This window comes from Medicago truncatula, chromosome 2 (genome assembly GCF_003473485.1).
Source record: "Medicago truncatula cultivar Jemalong A17 chromosome 2, MtrunA17r5.0-ANR, whole genome shotgun sequence".
Taxonomy (NCBI): domain Eukaryota; kingdom Viridiplantae; phylum Streptophyta; class Magnoliopsida; order Fabales; family Fabaceae; genus Medicago; species Medicago truncatula.
The window spans coordinates 6,710,950-6,727,797 of NC_053043.1; the positions used below are offsets into that span (position 1 = coordinate 6,710,950).

Sequence of the window (16,848 nt, forward strand, 5' to 3'; positions counted from 1 at the left end):
CAAAGTAAAATATCCTATGAAATCAAAAGTAATGTCATCAAAATTTGAATATTATACAAGCCATTGTCATAAAAAAACCAAAACTAAAAAAGAAGTCATAAAAAAACAAAATACTACTACTGGTCCTGGTCCTGCTGATGCTGCTGGTGCCTCCTCCTCGGCCTCTGGTCTCCCCTCCTGGTCAATATCGGCGCGATCTGCTCCCTAACATGGCTCATGGCCTGAAACCACTGTTGAGGGCTCATGACCTCCTCGGTAGTTAAGTGCCGAGGTTTTCCTCGGTAGTTAATTGCAATCGATTTCGTATTTCCTTGACAGTTAACTACCGAAGGATATTTTGGTATTTTACTCGTGTTTATCAGTCAAATATGATGTGTCAACCGCAATACTCCATTTTTTTTTTTTTTTTAGGAGATTGATGTTTCCACAAGTAAAACCGTGAAATGAAATTAAACGAAGTATGATTGCAACACAAAGATTTTTTGTTACGGTTAGTTGGCTTTTCCCATTTCTGAAATACCATTCGTTGATCTAGCGGCCATATCCTTTATTTTATTCTGAAGTCATTCTCTTCTGCCATACACCATGCCACCTTATCTTCTCTTTCTCTCTCTACTCTCCATCTCCAACCAAGTGGGCATATACTATTATCCATTATTAGATCTTTTTACTTGTGCCCATCTTTTTTTTTTCTTCATTTATTCAACAACCTTTTCCTCCTCAAAATTATACTACAAAATTTTGATAGTTTGGTCCTCGAATATAGGAAATACTAGCAATTTGCTCTCTTAAAATTGAAGTTAATTAATCAAAATCCAGTCTAACAAATTGACACATTATTTAAGGAGTTAATGAGCACACACCTTGAAAGAATTTTACACATCAATGCCAAATTCAAAATATAGTGTGACAATTAAATATCGGTGTAAATATTATTTTTACATTCATCCTAATTATAGTGTAAATCCTTATTTAAACTTGTTAAATTTGCAGTATTTTTCACAAGTTTTTCTTTTGTTTTGAGAGAAGTATTTTTTACAAATTTGTTTAGGAACTTTTTTTTAGTTTTCATTCTACAATTAAGAATTAATTTAAGAGATAAATTAATAGAGAAACATCAATATAATATTGCGAGAGATGGTAAGACGATTCTATTGTAGAAAAAGAACCTCAATATTCTAGAGTTGTTTATTTGAGAGTGTCTCGAGAATTAGTTTTATTTTTTTATTTTATTTTTTTGACGGAAAATTAATGCAAAATCGAGAATTATATATCCAAATGATTCAAACTATGACATACCATGAATCACTTATTAGATTAAAAACCAACAATGAGTTAGAAATATACAAATAAAATAGAGAAACTAAATTAAGAACTAAAATAATTAAGGAGAAATTTGCAATTTGATATATTTGAAGGTTTAAAATGTGAATCTAAGCAAAATTATGATTCACTCAAAACAAAATTTTCCATTTCACTGCGTTACATTAAATTATGATTCACTTATTCTGAATTAAAAAAATAGTATAATAATGAGTTGTTTTATTCTGAATCTAAGCAAAATTATGATTCAATCAAACCCTTAATTATTTCAATGCGTTACATTAGTGTTATTTGAACAACCAAATGAGATAACTTATGTGACAACTTCTTTTCTCTCTCTTTTCATTGGTAAAAAACAATGGAGAGAGAAAAAGGAAGAGAGAAAATAAGAGTATAATGTGAGTATGAGAGAGAAAGTTGTTAAAAAGTTGTTAGAAAATGGTTGTACAAATATTATTTCTCAAAACTTTTATGACAACCAAAATTTTAAAAAAGGAAATGAGGTAGTGTGGCACAAAAAATCAAAGCAATAGAGAAAAAAAATAATGTGAGTATGAAAGAGAAAGTTATCACAAATTTTTTTAAAAAATGGTTGTTTAAATATCATTTCTTTATAATAATATATAAAGCATGATGGGTTCAATCTTTATCATTGTTGTGTTGTGGATCAAGCCAAAACGATTCTCAACACCAAAACAAAATCTCCTCTCACCCTTCCTTCCCTCTCCCATCCAAAACTCATGGAAGCCTCTGCCATTGAACGTCTTGATTTTGGGAAGATGGGATATGGGTACTTTTCCCCTTCCATTTTTTTCCAAAAGTTTTCATTTTTATTCAATTTTCATTATTTTTAAGCTTTTTAATTTTGTGGGTATTTGATTTTTCATTGATAGGTGTAAGCATTATAGGAGAAGATGCAGGATTCGTGCTCCTTGTTGCAATGAGGTTTACTCTTGCCGTCATTGTCATAACGAGGCAACGGTATATTTTTTTTGTTCTTTTTTCCTTGTTTTCATGTTAAAAATCTCGTCTTTTTGCTTTTTTCTGATCTGGGTTTGTGTTATTTTTTTCATTTTTAGAGCATGCTGAAAAACCCTTTTGATCACCACGAACTTGTTCGTAATGATGTTGAACAAGTAAGGATAAGAGCACCCTTGATTTGTGTTTTTCAGAATTTATGGGTTATTGTGTAATTTTACATGAATTGGTGATGAATTTTGCATCTTGTTGTTTTTACAGGTTGTTTGTTCGGTTTGTGACACAGAGCAACCAGTATGTATTATCTATTCATAATTTGATTTGAATCTGTTGTGTTTTTGTTTTTTGGATGGATTTATGAATTTTCTGTTTAATGTTTCATTTGAAGGTTGCTCAAGTTTGCACTAACTGTGGTGTCAGAATGGGAGAATATTACTGTGACCTCTGCAAATTCTTTGATGATGATGTAATGATTTACTGAATAAATCTGCAGTATTTGATTTAAGTTTATTCATTTTCGATATGATTGAATTTGAGAATATTGTTATTGTTGATTAATCTTATTGTTTTCTATTTGGTGCTAATTTTTGTTCGCTCATTATGCAGACGGGGAAACAGCAGTTTCATTGCGAGGATTGTGGGATCTGCAGGTACAATAGTTGTATTTGAGTAAAGTAGTTTCTTAGGTTTCCCAAATTTATGAGATGCAACTAATTTTGGTTATGTAATTTGTAAACAGAGTTGGTGGGAGTGAGAATTATTTCCATTGCAAGAAGTGTGGTACGTATTCATCACAAGCTTTCTTGATTGTCGATGAATTGTTTCATCTTTTTCAAATTAGCTTATGCTGCAAATTGTTGGTTTTCATATTAATAGAAGATTCAATTATTTACTTCCTTTGATAGTATGAAAGAGTTGCCATTGCCAAACATGTTATCATCTTTAGGGACAGTAGAAGTTCAAAAGCACTATAGTGTATTGATAATTCTCTCAGCTGTTTTCTTTTTTCTGTAAAAGTTGAGTACTAAGCATTCTCATTCTAACAATATTAGCTTTTGTCGTATCTTTTTAGCATTCTCATTCTCACTATAGCTTTTCTATAGAATGAAACCTTGTTTTCCAAAGCAGTGTGTGAATTTAGTACTACGTATATTCCCCAGAACTTCTAGCCTTATTCCAACTTGTTCTCAAGTGATCTCTTATTTTACCTGCGTGCTGATGCAATGTGAGGTATTTCTGTTTGATAATGTAGTAGTCTCTGCCACCCCCTTTTTCCCATGTTCTTGTTATCCTCTGAAATCAGAATCCACTTTGGGGACCTAAAAGTGGTTCTCAAAAAACAAAGAATTCAGAATTTAGTGTATCAATTCAAATAGTATAGATCAAACCCTTGTGATCTATGGTCGTTACCCAAAAAAAACCTGTGTTTTACAATTTTTTTTGAAAGGTTAGCTTCAATTAGCAATAATTTTCGCTGAATTCATCTATTATGCATTGTTTTGTTTCACTTTCCATTGGACTTTGGAATAATATCTAATAAATTTATCAACTTAGTTATATCGTGGAACTATTTTTTCTTCTGTTAACAGATTAATTGCCATTTTGACAGGGTCTTGCTACTCAGTTGCTCTGCGTGATAATCATTTATGTGTGGAGAACTCCATGAGGCATCATTGTCCAATTTGTTACGAGGTCCATACTCTTCATCCCTTTCCCTATATCATATTTCCATTTAAACAAGGAATTTTTATATCTCACCGGAAGCATGGGAGTATACTGATGTGACTTTATTGTGGTTCTACAGTACCTGTTTGACTCATTGAAAGATACAACTGTTATGAAATGTGGCCACACAATGCATTGTGAATGTTACCATGAGATGATAAAGCGTGACAAGTGAGTATATTGCTTACTATTTGACAGTTATTTAGTTTATAAAGCATTACCTCCGCTGTAATATTAACTTGACTTGGTATATGGCTCAGGTACTGTTGTCCAATATGTTCCAAGTCGGTGATTGACATGTCTACTGCATGGAAGAGAATCGATGAAGAGGTAGCTGGTTAAATTACATGCATCTGTTTTCACTTGATTTTAAGTTTTTATGCTCCACTATTATCTGGTCAAGAATATTGAATATATGTTCTTTACTACAATTGTGATTTCTCACTAATTTATTTTTGCTATATTAGATCGAAGCAACTGTCATGCCTGATGATTATCGGAATAGAAAGGTAAAACTATACTCCTAGTAATACTAGTTTAATACATGCTACCTCTATTTATCTCCATTTCATTCACAGCCGTAAGAACCTACATATTTGACATCAAACATGCTTATGAGTATGACCAATGTTGTCAATTGTGCGCGGCAGAAAATAGAGATTTGTTAAAATTTCGATACGCTACAGTGCTATAGCGTCGCTATAGCCCACTATTTGACTTCACTTTGTACTAAATAGCATATTGCAGACGATAGTGATTTGTTCAAATTCTGTTTTGCTATAACTGTTATTTGACAACACTGAGCATGAATGGACCTTTTGTCCTTTCTTTCACATGCATATATCATGGTTATATTAGCAAATTTCTGAGAACTAAAACAGCACTGCGTTGCAGGTTTGGATACTTTGTAATGACTGCAACGATACAACCGAAGTTTCCTTCCACATTATTGGGCATAAATGCGGTCACTGCAGTTCATATAACACTCGTGCTATTGCTCCTCCTGTTCTTCCACAATAACCGAATTCTCGCAGTTCACGAAGCATGTCTTTGCCCTATGACCCAATTGTTGTAGAGACTCATTTAATTCATCCTCAAGATTAGTGGTGTATTGTGTATGCCCTGAAACTTTTCATAGGTTATTCTTCCTCCAATGTATGGAGTGGACAAGTTGGAGCTGGTATTTGAGTCATTAGACTATTATAAACATCTGTATACTAAATACAACATGGGGGAAAAAGCTTTACCCTGCATGAGCTGATGATAATTGTGTTGTGTCGTCTACTGTTGTATTGGATAGTGGAGGCCATATGCTGATTGATATTGTAGGCCTTCATAGAAATCCTTTGTGATTGATTTGTTATGTTGCATTTTTACTATCATATAGAAAAGGAATTTGGATCCACTGCAGTCAACATTTACCTCATAAATGCATTCAGGGACATCTGTGACCGACCGTCCGATCCTGACCAGATGGTTCAAAGAAATGCAGATTTTAATTATTAGTTTATTATTCAAGATACTGAGCTCGAATCTTGGACCATCCGATCTTGAATGCGAGGAATGTTGATTACAGGAGACCCGGGTCCATATAGAAGCGTGATCTCTGACACTCATTTCAACACTATACTATTGATTGAAATTTATGTTGGTCCTACCATTTATTTAAAAATGAATCTAACATTGATTCATGAGAATCATGCATTTCACCTTTGTTTAGTCCTTGGGCAGAGCTGCATAACATTGTATGACAACTTGTTGTGGTCGCCTTCTTGACATATAGCAGTATAGGTTATTGGTTTTAGTTTTCTTGAGAGTTAGTTGTTAGTTGTGGTAACGGTTGATTGGAAGCAAACATGATTTTTAAATTTAACCTCACAAAATACCAAGTCATATGGCAAGTTGTTTGTATATTTTGTACGAAATTCAATCTTTTTAACTGTACAGTATGAATAATATAGAGCGCAAACTTAGACAATTCAAGAGATGCAATGACTAAATTAAGAGTTTACAAAGTCAAAAAAAGAAACCAACAATGCAAGAAAAATGCAAATTAGGTTATAGGTCCAAGCATGTAATCAGTTTAACCCACCAAGAATGATAATCAAAGGAGAAAGTAGAGTATGTCACTTTCAATCACCAAAATGTCTGAAGCTTAATTTTATTGAACAATCATATAAAATTGCTCCTTGTGGTTGAAAGGAAGGGAAAAAGATTTAAAACCAAAACATGATTCTAAGGGACGGGATTCGACTCTTTTGATGCATTTAGGTTTTTCTTCTTACAAATAGAGCTCATAGAACAAATCGTAAGATTTATTTACTTAAGATTAAGAATTTAAGATGTGTGCTTATTGATGCTACATAATATGATGTTTTGTTGCAATATATTGTACCTTTCAGAGATTGCAAATCGGTTAACAAGGATCATATGCTCCAGCATGTGCCCTAGAAAATGTAAATTTTATGTCGTCTAGAAATATTCTTTTAAAACATACGGTTTTTTTTTAGTTACAAAAATAATATAATGAATAAACCATCTTATACAAGAGCATGATTATAGTTGTAAGTTATTTTTATTATATTTGTTTCCTTATTTAGTGTCTTAGCGGCACTTATTAGCATTTTCTACGTTTTTAATCATTTTAATTTGAAAAATGTTTGGTGAATACTCCATATGAATGTATACACTTTAAGAAAAATATATATATAAATTGTGATGTGGTACACATGATAAGTTGATGATGTAATATGGTGAGACCTACGTTACCCTCTCTTGTTTAAAAGATAATTACCTTCTCATGATATTAACCAATCAAAATGTAATATACATAGACAACATTAAATGTCAAATAAATGAGTCAATTTTTTCTAAAAATAAAAGAGTTAATCTTAATCATAAGTAACTTTTAATACTTTTAGTTTTTATTTAATTATATTAAGGTTTTAAATTTTAATTAATTTACACTACAAGACTTATAACAAATAAAATTTTACATCAAATTTCTTTCATCTGGATGTCCTTAAATTCATCACTTACATTCATAAAATTTCTTCAATTCCGGAACCCCGAACGTGAGAACAAAAACATCTCCTTCGTTCAAAGTTCTTCTTCTTTATTCTTCCCTATTGATCAAATTCTTGTTTCTTTTTCATTCTTCTTTCCATCTTGATTGTTCAATTTTGTCGTTTCAAACTGCCGCAGTTTTCAATTATAGTGAGAATTGTCGTTGTTTCTAGAATCGTATCAGGTATCGTGACTTTATTTATTTATTTAAGAAGCCAACCTAATAAAATATGCTAACACGCATAGACCTGCCTCACTATCAGCCAAAGCCTTTAAGTCCAAACAAAAGAACAAAAGCCTCATGGCATAACCGTTTCAGCAGCAACCGAAAAAAATGCTAGCAAACTCCCACAACATACGGCAACACCTTCTAGGAGTCCTCAAAGTACAATGGATGACTTACTCAATTGTTATAATTAACTACCTCACAACCAAGAAAAATCAAATCAAAAAGAAAAATCAAGTCACCATACCTGACATGGTTCTGGAAATAACGATAATTCTCACGATATTTGGAATCAAAGAACGACGACGATTCTCACGAAAATTGAAAAATGCGGCAGTTTGGAACGACAAAATTGAACAATCAAAATGGGAAGAAGAAATTTTATGAACGTAACTCATAAATTTAAGGACATTCAGATGAAAGAAATTTGATGTGAAATTTTAAGGCTTAATTACTCTTTTGGTCTCTTAACTTATTTTTTGGTTTCGTTTTGGTCCCTTAACTATTAAAAGTTTCGTTTTGGTCCCTTAACTTACCTTTTGGTTTTGTTTTGGTCCCTTAACTATTAAAAGTTTCGTTTTGGTCCTTTAACTTACTTTTTGGTTTCGTTTTGGTCCCTTAACTCTTCCTCCGTCAACCACTTTGGTCCTTTATGTTAGGATGAATGTATTAGAGTTAAGGGATCAAAATGAAACCAAAAAATAAGTTAAGGGACCAAAACGAAACTTTTAATAGTTAAGGGACCAAAAGAAAACCCAAAAATAAGTTATGGGACCGAAACGAAACTTTTAATAGTTAAGGAACCAAAACGAAACCAAAAAATAAGTTAAGGGATCAAAAGTGTAATTAAGCCAAATTTTAATTGTTCTAAGCCAGTCCTGTTGTGTAAATTAATTAAGATTGAACACCTAAATATAATTAAGACAAGATTACATTAGGCGTCCTTAATCTTATTTATTTGCAACACTTTGGTCCTTTATCTTTATTTTTTTTTCCGTTTAGGTCCTTTATCTCTCTTAAAAGCACATATACATATTTTTTCTCATTTTTTATTAAAAAATACATAATTTTATTTTTAAAAATATATTTTTATTAAAAATGAAAAAAAATCTAGAAATATGACGAAGATGTTCATCATCTTCATCTTCTTCCTTTGAATCTTCATCATCTTCTTTAAATAAAAAAAATCTACTAAAATATAACTCCAAATATCGTGAATTAATGTTATATTCACCTCAAATCTTCTTTTAAACACAAAAATTAAAACCTTAATTTCAAAAATGTTGCAAGGCGGATGGTGGATGCTTAGTCACTGGCTGAAGGGTTAGGCTTTACGAAAGTTAATATTGTTATGGAATTAACAAAATTGATGTGCAAGGCTGCTCTCAATTTTGGGGTTCTTTTTATGCTGAGTTTGAATATTGAGTTAGAAAATAATAATAATAATAATAATAATATATATAGCGTGACAATTTATATAACTAATTTTTTTTTTTTTTTGTGATGAATCTAAATCTCTTTCTCTATAGGGTTTTGATTTTTGTGTTTAAAAGAAGATTTGAGGTGAACAACAGTACATAACATTAATTCATGATATTTGGAGATATATTTGTGTAGAAATTTTTTTGATTCAATGAAGATTCAAAGGAAGAAGATGAAGATGATGAACATCTTCATCATATTTCTGGATTTTTTTTTTATTTTTAATAAAAATATATTTTAAAAAATAAAATTATGTATGTTTTTAGTAAAAAAAAGAGAAATGATATTTGAACATCCATTTTGTGACAACTTTCTCTCTCATACTCACATCATATTCTCATTTTCTCTCTCTATTGCTTTGGTTTTTGTGCCAAGACTCACATTTCTTTCTATATTTTGGTTGTCCCACAAGTTGTCCTACAAAATGGTTGTTCAAATAACACTCCTCTAAAAAAAATGAGAAAAAGGATGTACATGTGCTTTTATGAGAGATAAAAGACCTAAATGGAAAACAATAAAGATAAAGAACCAAAGTGTTACAAATAAATAAGATAAAGGACCTCTAATGTAATCTTGTCTATAATTAAATAAAAATTAAAAGTTTTTTTTTGAAAGATAAAAATTAAAAGTATTAAAAGTTACCTTATGATTAAAATTGATTTTTTTTTTTATAGAAAAAATTGACTCATTTATTTGACATTTAATATTGTCAATATATATTACATTTTGATTGGTTGATATCATAAACATTCGAAAATACATACAACAGGAGGTTGTAAGATTCACACAAAATTCAAAAATATATGTGTATCAAAGAGTTTTAGAGATTGTGCTGTTGGATGATTAAATACATGACACATTTATATGTTTGCAAGTCGAACACATCACACATCTCTAATCAAATAACTTTTCCACAAATGTTACAAAGAAATATACCATCATTATTATGTTACACATATGATAAGATAATAACAAAGTTGTGTGCACAACAAATAGTCAATCACATAATTTTTTTTTTTGATTAAATAAGGTCTCCAAAAGCATGCATCTAGGTTCTTCTTCGATGAAGTCTCAAAGCAGGAAGCATGACAAGAGAGAGGAATACTATTGATCCAAGAAGTGAAATCAAACATGCAGCAGCAGCTTGGTTACAAAATTTGTCAAAGACATGACACACTTTGTTCCACATCACATGTGAGTTTCCTTTCTCAGCAAGGACACCAATAGCCCAGGCAGCACCATTACCAGAGAAGAGCAAAGCTACCATTATTGCGTCAAGTAGAGTGACCAATGTCACCAACAATTTGCTTTTGTGTCCATTTGCAAGAGCAATTACGAAAGACAAGGTTGCATATGCGAATGCTATAAAATTTGCCACCACAAAATACCTAATACATGAAAAACAAATTATTGAGTTTTTCGTAGGAAACAAAATCATTGCATTTTATGAATAGCAGGGAGCGATATATACGAGGTAAAAGGATGTCAAAAACATGGTCCCTAATCCCAAATATTTCCACTTTAGCTAAGGTTAGGGGTGGAAAAATGTATGGCCCTACATGCCACACACTTTAGGATGTCAATTAACTATTTATATGGTTAGACCACATGCATCATTTAATGAATGAACATAAAATATTGATTTTTGTTTATAATAATGATCGGGGGTGTAACTTGAATAAGTGTTCGTCTATCCGATTTTTATATTTATTTCATTGTATATATACTTTATTATAAAATATTTTCACTACACTAATTTAATTTATGTGTTTTTAAATTTAAATTTGAAAAGAAAATTAAATTATTAAGGGAAAATTTGTAGCACAAAGATATTCAAATAAAAGATAATTAATTTTCGATTTTCTATAGCTTTAGAGTATGTTTAGATTGATTTTTTTTTTTTTTGGTACAAATGTTTAGATTTAAATTACTAATGGTAATTTTTATTCAAGAAAATAATACTCCCTCCGGTCCTATTTATAAGAGAATTTTGGGTCAACAAAAGTTGATGTATCTAGTTAAAAATTCAGTCCAAATACATTCATTTATGTTGACCTAAATTTCTCTTATAAATAGGACCGGAGGTAGTAATTACTAATGGTAATTTAGTTCAAAATAACTCCGATAAAAAAATATACTAGTTAACTTCAAAGTTGTATAATGATGATCTAGAAGTGGAAGTCACGATCTTATTAATGACAACGGTTTTTCCTTAAAAAAAAGTATATGGTTGGCTATTATTGGGATTTCTAGCCCTTCAGCCTACCAAATATAAATGCATTGTTGGCTAGAATTGACCGGCAACTGTAAATATAAATGCGTTGAAAATGGGGAACTTCGTAGAAAGAAAATGTACTGTATCTGTGGAGAAGGAACGGTTTGATTTGAATCTTATACTTTCTCAAACTTTTTTAATTACTCCTACTATAAGATTCATTCATGCTTTTATAACATTTCATTTGAAGTATGAGTTTTAGTTCAGACATATCTTAAAAGAAAATTAGCTGTGTATATCCATTAGCATAGCTAGCACAATGAGGGATATAAAGAAAATAAGACGTTGAATAATTAATCTGATAAGAAGAGAGATATAAAGAAAATAAGACGTTGAACGTGTGTTTGAGAAATAAGGGTGTTTAAATATAAGTGTTGTATTTTTTATTTTTTTTGGTAAATAGTATAGTGGCTAGAATTTAGGTGAATGAGTAGGGTGTTCAAGATTCGAACCTCAACCTCTACATATAACAATACTCCCTCGTAACTGAGCTATGCTCACTGTGACTATTGTATCTTAAATTTATGCTATGTTTAGATATTAATAAGGGTCAAATATATTATTTATTCATACATATATCAATTTTTCATTTTAGTCTTTTAAATTTTTTTCCCTGACTTCTAGTGCCTACAAAATTTTTAATTTTCACTTTTGATCTCTAATTTTAAGTCAACTCATGTATATCCTTCATATTTTTGAATTAAAATTTGCAAAAACGTTTAGAAATTATAAAAATCTATTTTTTAACAAAACATGAATTAAATATGAATTTTTAAGAGAAAAACATAAAAAATTCATATTAATTACCACTAAAAAGATTTAATACTAGTGAGTTTTTTATTTTCTTATTTAGTTTTTATATAAAGTATATATAGTTTGAGATTTTAATATATTTTCTTGTTATGTTTAAATAACAAAAAAGAAAGATTACATTAACAAAATAAATAAATAATTGAAGGCCTAGCCTAGCCCTTGGGGCATTTATGATCGATTTTGAATTTACTTTATAGAGCCAATAGGCCTTGTTAAAAAAAACGAGAGCCAATAGAAAATAGCTATTTGAAGCTAATAGGTATAGATTATCCTTTAATTAAAGACATTATGTAGTGTTCTGCGAGGATAATTCAGTTGGTAGGGACATACGTTGTTATATGCAGGGATCAGAGTTCGAACCAAACAGCCACTTATTCACTTTAAAAAAGGTGAAATCTAACCACTAGTTGATAAAAAAAATTGCGTTGAGACGCGGTGCAAATAAGGAAAACCAAACAAAAGTAATTTGAACATGTTTCTCAATGATAATAATAGGATGATTTTCTAATACAATTAGTTCTGATCAAAGTGAAAGATTAATAGTAAAAATTAAGAACATCATGGAAAAGAGAACAATCTATTTAAGGAAAATATAACTTACACATAGGCAGACACGTATTGCCACTTAGCAGTAACAGGAACATCCAAAGGTGGCAAAGAATCTGAAATCTTAACTGGTACAACTGTGGTCTGTTTATCTGCAACAAGAACTACAGCAGCTGTAAGTGTTAGAACCAAGGCACAGAGCCTTAGAACCATACTACAAGTTCCTTCTAGTGAAGACTTTATCACCACATTTTCCTTCAACTCTTTAGTACTTTGAACCTCCATTACTTAAAAAAAATAGCAGATGGGTGAGTAAATGAAAGATTGTTTTGCAAAAGGAAATTCTATCTAAATAAATAGTGATGATACCAAAAATGGGTGGGTAACAAATTAAAAGATCTTGTCTCAATAATTTCTAGGGTGTGCTGCGATGAACCACTTATTTGTGTTGAATGAAATTTAAGATATGGAACAACATATCTAAAAACGGTTAGTAGCTGGAGGTTTTTTGTTGGTGATAAAAGATGAACATAAGATATATATCGGAAAGTGAAAATGTGATTCAATGATGGACGAGACGTGTGCATTTATAACTTCAATTTTTTAGTTTAAAAGTGTCACCTACATTGTCAAGCCTATCATTATAAAAAAAATATGGGATATCATAATAATTACTACCATCGTCCTAAATTATACTACCACCGTCCCTAGATATAATTAAGACCTTTTTGCTATGATCACATAGATTAAGAAAGTTGATATTTGTATTAATTTTTTTTTGTTGTAATTTTTATTGTTTTTACAATTTTATCATTCAAAAGAGAGAATTAGAGTATGTTTTCAACGTGTTATTTATTGTTGATTGAGGAAAAAAATGTATAATAAATAGAGATATATACGTAAAAAAATAATTAATGTAATTGAAAATAGCAAAGAGACCTTATAAAAAGGAACAAAAAAATATTCTTAAAAGGTCTTATAATTATAGGTGAAGATAGTAGTAGTTAAGAGTAACTAATTTTATACTAGAAAGAGAAATGAAGAGAATTTGAAGAAGAGAGAGTAATAAATGACATGAAGAGAAACATTAACGTTTGTTTGATATTGTAACTTTTGCTCATTTTTCATGTGTATTAAGATTTGTTTTATAATATCAATGAAATATTAATGCGATGATGATGTTACATACATACTAGTAGTATTAATTTTTTTTGTTCAAAAGTGTGTGTGAGAGAGTAGGATGTTAGTTAGGACCACTCTTCAAACCTACGATGCATGCATATTATCACAAACTTACAAGTAATATATTCAAACCATTATAACTTAGCTCAAACAGTCAAACTCTTTCGTGTTTTCATAAAATGTTTATTTAAACTATTTGATGCTTCTCCAAATATTTTCATATTTATAATAAGTTTTTTTTTCAAAATATTAGTGAATGTTGACTATCATATTAAATAGCTAAATTTATTTAAAATTGAGTGCTTAATCATTTATATAATATATCAGTAATCAATGATTGAATTAATAAAAACTAAAATTTATAACAAGTTATTAAGAAAATTTACGATGGATGGATTGAGTTATTTCGAGAGTACGTTGATCCTTAATCTGAGTTAAGATAAATTGTTTAGCATGATGATGGGATAACAACTTTAGAACAAGAAACAGGAAAACAGCTGGTGGTGTGGCATATGTAGGTTTAAAAGTTAATAGGCATGTGGGGTTGGATTAAAGTTTGTAGTGTTTATGCCAAATATCTTGCTGGATCGATAGCAATGGGGAGAATAAATACGGGGGACTTCACGATTCAAAGTGCCTATACATTGTATAGAGTATTAAAGCTCAACCCATCGAGGGTGATTGAAAGGCCTTGTGGAGCTGAAAAAGTCCTCGTAGAATTTAAAGTTTTATGTGGATGGCGGCCCATGCGCGTGTGCTCACTAATTATCGAAGAAGCAAAATAAACTGTTCATGTTTTACCGGATTGCTCCATTGCAACTCAAACATGGATAAGGTTAGTTCCTTCAAATCAAAATGCTAATTTTTTTTTTTAATTATCTTCAAAAGTATCAATCATCAACTTTTTGACGCTCATAATAAGAAATGGACACCGATTTTTATGGTTGCGTGCTTGTACATGTGGATGTGGAGGAACAAAAATCTATTTTTGAAGTTCATTTTTAGTGTTCGAAGGATCCAAACTTATACTATTCTCAAGATGGTGGAAGACATAGACAACTATCCACACCGACCTTTGAACCTTCGCCAATGTGACACTATTTTCATTGGCTGGAAATGGCCTAGGGAGGGGTGGGTTAAACTTAACTGCAACAGAGCCTAGAAGGATACTTTAGGTCTAGCAAGTTGCGACCATCTCTTGATTCAAATAAAAAATAGCTTAAAGGGTACTTCACCGTTGAAATGTGGGGAATGTACTTGAGAATGCAGTTTGAAAACAAGGTTTTCACCACCTTCAAATGGAAATTGACACATAAACTTTGGTTGACATCATCAAAAGGGATATTAAAATTAATTGCACATACATAGTTTTTTTTTTCTTTTTTTTTCCGCTTGGAGCTTAGGTTGTTAGAAAAATCCGCTTATGCTTATCATCATGCAATTTAGACTGAGTTTCTCTGATTCTTAAAGATGAATAAGTATAACAAGTTATTCTTGATGGGTAGCACAAAAACCAACATGACCTTTTGTTGTTGCGTGACAATACTCTTGGTATCTATGTTTGCATAACCTTTGTATTCTCACCATATGCAAATGAATTATTGTGTAACTTTTGTGACTGATCAAGTTCCCTATTTTCTTAAACAGATATACGGATTTGCAAGATCATAGGGATTCAATGTCAAAGGTATTGTTAATATATTTGAAACAATTTTGAAGGCACTCTCACCGCATTGCCGTGGTTTCTTTTCTTACTATGATTTCTCAAAACATGCCGCTATTCCAAACACATTATGAGCTGATCAATAAATTTGAGCGAAAAAATCACGCTTGGAATCAAAAGGTACAAATCATGTTTGGAATAAAAATCTATAAGTGATAACTTCATATTAAAATTTCTAGAGACAAAATCAATTTCAGTTGCTGTCATTTTTAACCCTCCCTACCTATCGTGAAATCACCATTTACACATTTAACAAGTCTCTCCTCATTCAGTTTTAGTTTGTTGTATCATATATAAGGAGATAGGTGCCCTCACCTGGAAGAAGAAAGAAAACCTTGGTTCCTGTGTTTCAGTGGTAAAGCCCTAAAGAATCAAACCTACTCTACAAGGATTAGAGATGTAGGGGCTAAAGCTCATGATGAATCTGCATTTCCTCTAGACGTGGTTGAAGTGATTGCCAAACGTCTTAGCAATGTGGTTGATTATTTGCATTTTCGAGCTGCCAATAAACTCTTTCGTGCAGCCGCCCCACCAATTCAATGGAGATCATCTTCTTCCATGTCCATGTCACGATTTGATGATCTCTCAATGTCTCCTCTATTTGTGTTCTCAACAAAGGATAAGGTCTTCACTTTTGTGCACCCCAAGCACGGTCTCGAGTACAAATACATCATAAACTTTCCTCAAAGTTATCTTTGGAACTTGAATTCACAAATTTGTTGTTTAAAAGATGGTTGGATATTATTGGTGGCTCCTAACAAATGTTTTCAAGTTTTCTTCAACCCTTTTAGAAAAGAACTGTTAACATATCCATTTGCAAGTAAAGAAATCATGAATAATATCGGTGTTTTTGGCATCTCACATTCCCCAACCTCTTCTGAATATATGGTCATTGCGTTGGTTACAGATGAAAGATTTCAACATATGGCGATAATAAAAGTTCATTGGCCGTTGAATGGTGCAAAAATCTTGTATGATTGTAGGGAATTTCCTGTCTACAACATAAGTACTGTTTTTCATAATGGATTATTTTATTGTCTTGGCATAAACGGAAAGGTAGGAGTTATAGGAGCAACAAGATAAAAAAATAAATTGGAAAGCTCCATACAACAAGTACTTCTACAACTTTCTAGTTGAAAACCTAAAAAATCACATGCTTTTTGTTGGCAACACATCTTTTTCTGCTGCGGCAAACATTCCTGGAATGGAAAACAAAATCTATTTTTCTAGATTTTATAGGCAAAGTGTTGTGTTTTATTCTTTGGAGACAAACAACTATCACATTAAAAAATGATGTGGTTAATTTTCTTCATGTGAAAGAACACTTGAATGGTTGCTGGATTCAGCCAAGGTGGCAGTAAGTTTAAGCTGTTAGGAAGTTGTGAAAAGATTTAACTAGTTACATTTTTGTTATATTATATTTTAGCTTTTGTTGTTTATTGAAACTTCATTGATCTGTTTTTGTTTATGGCTCAATTTCCTTCAAGTCTTTAGTACTCTGAGCCTCCA

At 31.2% G+C, this 16,848-nt stretch overlaps 2 protein-coding genes across 2 annotated transcripts; one reads left to right on the forward strand and one right to left on the reverse strand.

The window, feature by feature from the left end:
• The first annotated feature begins 1,966 nt into the window (after window positions 1–1,966).
• On the forward strand, window positions 1,967–5,723 carry LOC11446119 (E3 ubiquitin-protein ligase MIEL1). The gene is made up of 12 exons (XM_003593936.3): window positions 1,967–2,113; window positions 2,217–2,304; window positions 2,403–2,459; window positions 2,563–2,595; window positions 2,690–2,767; window positions 2,908–2,951; window positions 3,041–3,081; window positions 3,911–3,993; window positions 4,106–4,197; window positions 4,287–4,356; window positions 4,494–4,535; window positions 4,921–5,723. Exons 1-12 carry the CDS (start codon window positions 2,064–2,066, stop codon window positions 5,044–5,046), a joined length of 804 nt encoding a protein of 267 aa, XP_003593984.1. The 5' UTR covers window positions 1,967–2,063; the 3' UTR covers window positions 5,047–5,723.
• A 3,919-nt stretch (window positions 5,724–9,642) lies between these two features.
• Window positions 9,643–13,095, reverse strand: LOC11437823 (CASP-like protein 1E2). Its single transcript, XM_003593938.4, has 2 exons — window positions 12,490–13,095; window positions 9,643–10,188 (listed from the first exon to the last, which is right to left on the reverse strand). The coding sequence occupies exons 1-2, from the start codon at window positions 12,717–12,719 to the stop codon at window positions 9,849–9,851; spliced, it is 570 nt and encodes a 189-aa protein (XP_003593986.1). The 5' UTR covers window positions 12,720–13,095; the 3' UTR covers window positions 9,643–9,848.
• Window positions 13,096–16,848: the final 3,753 nt, after the last annotated feature.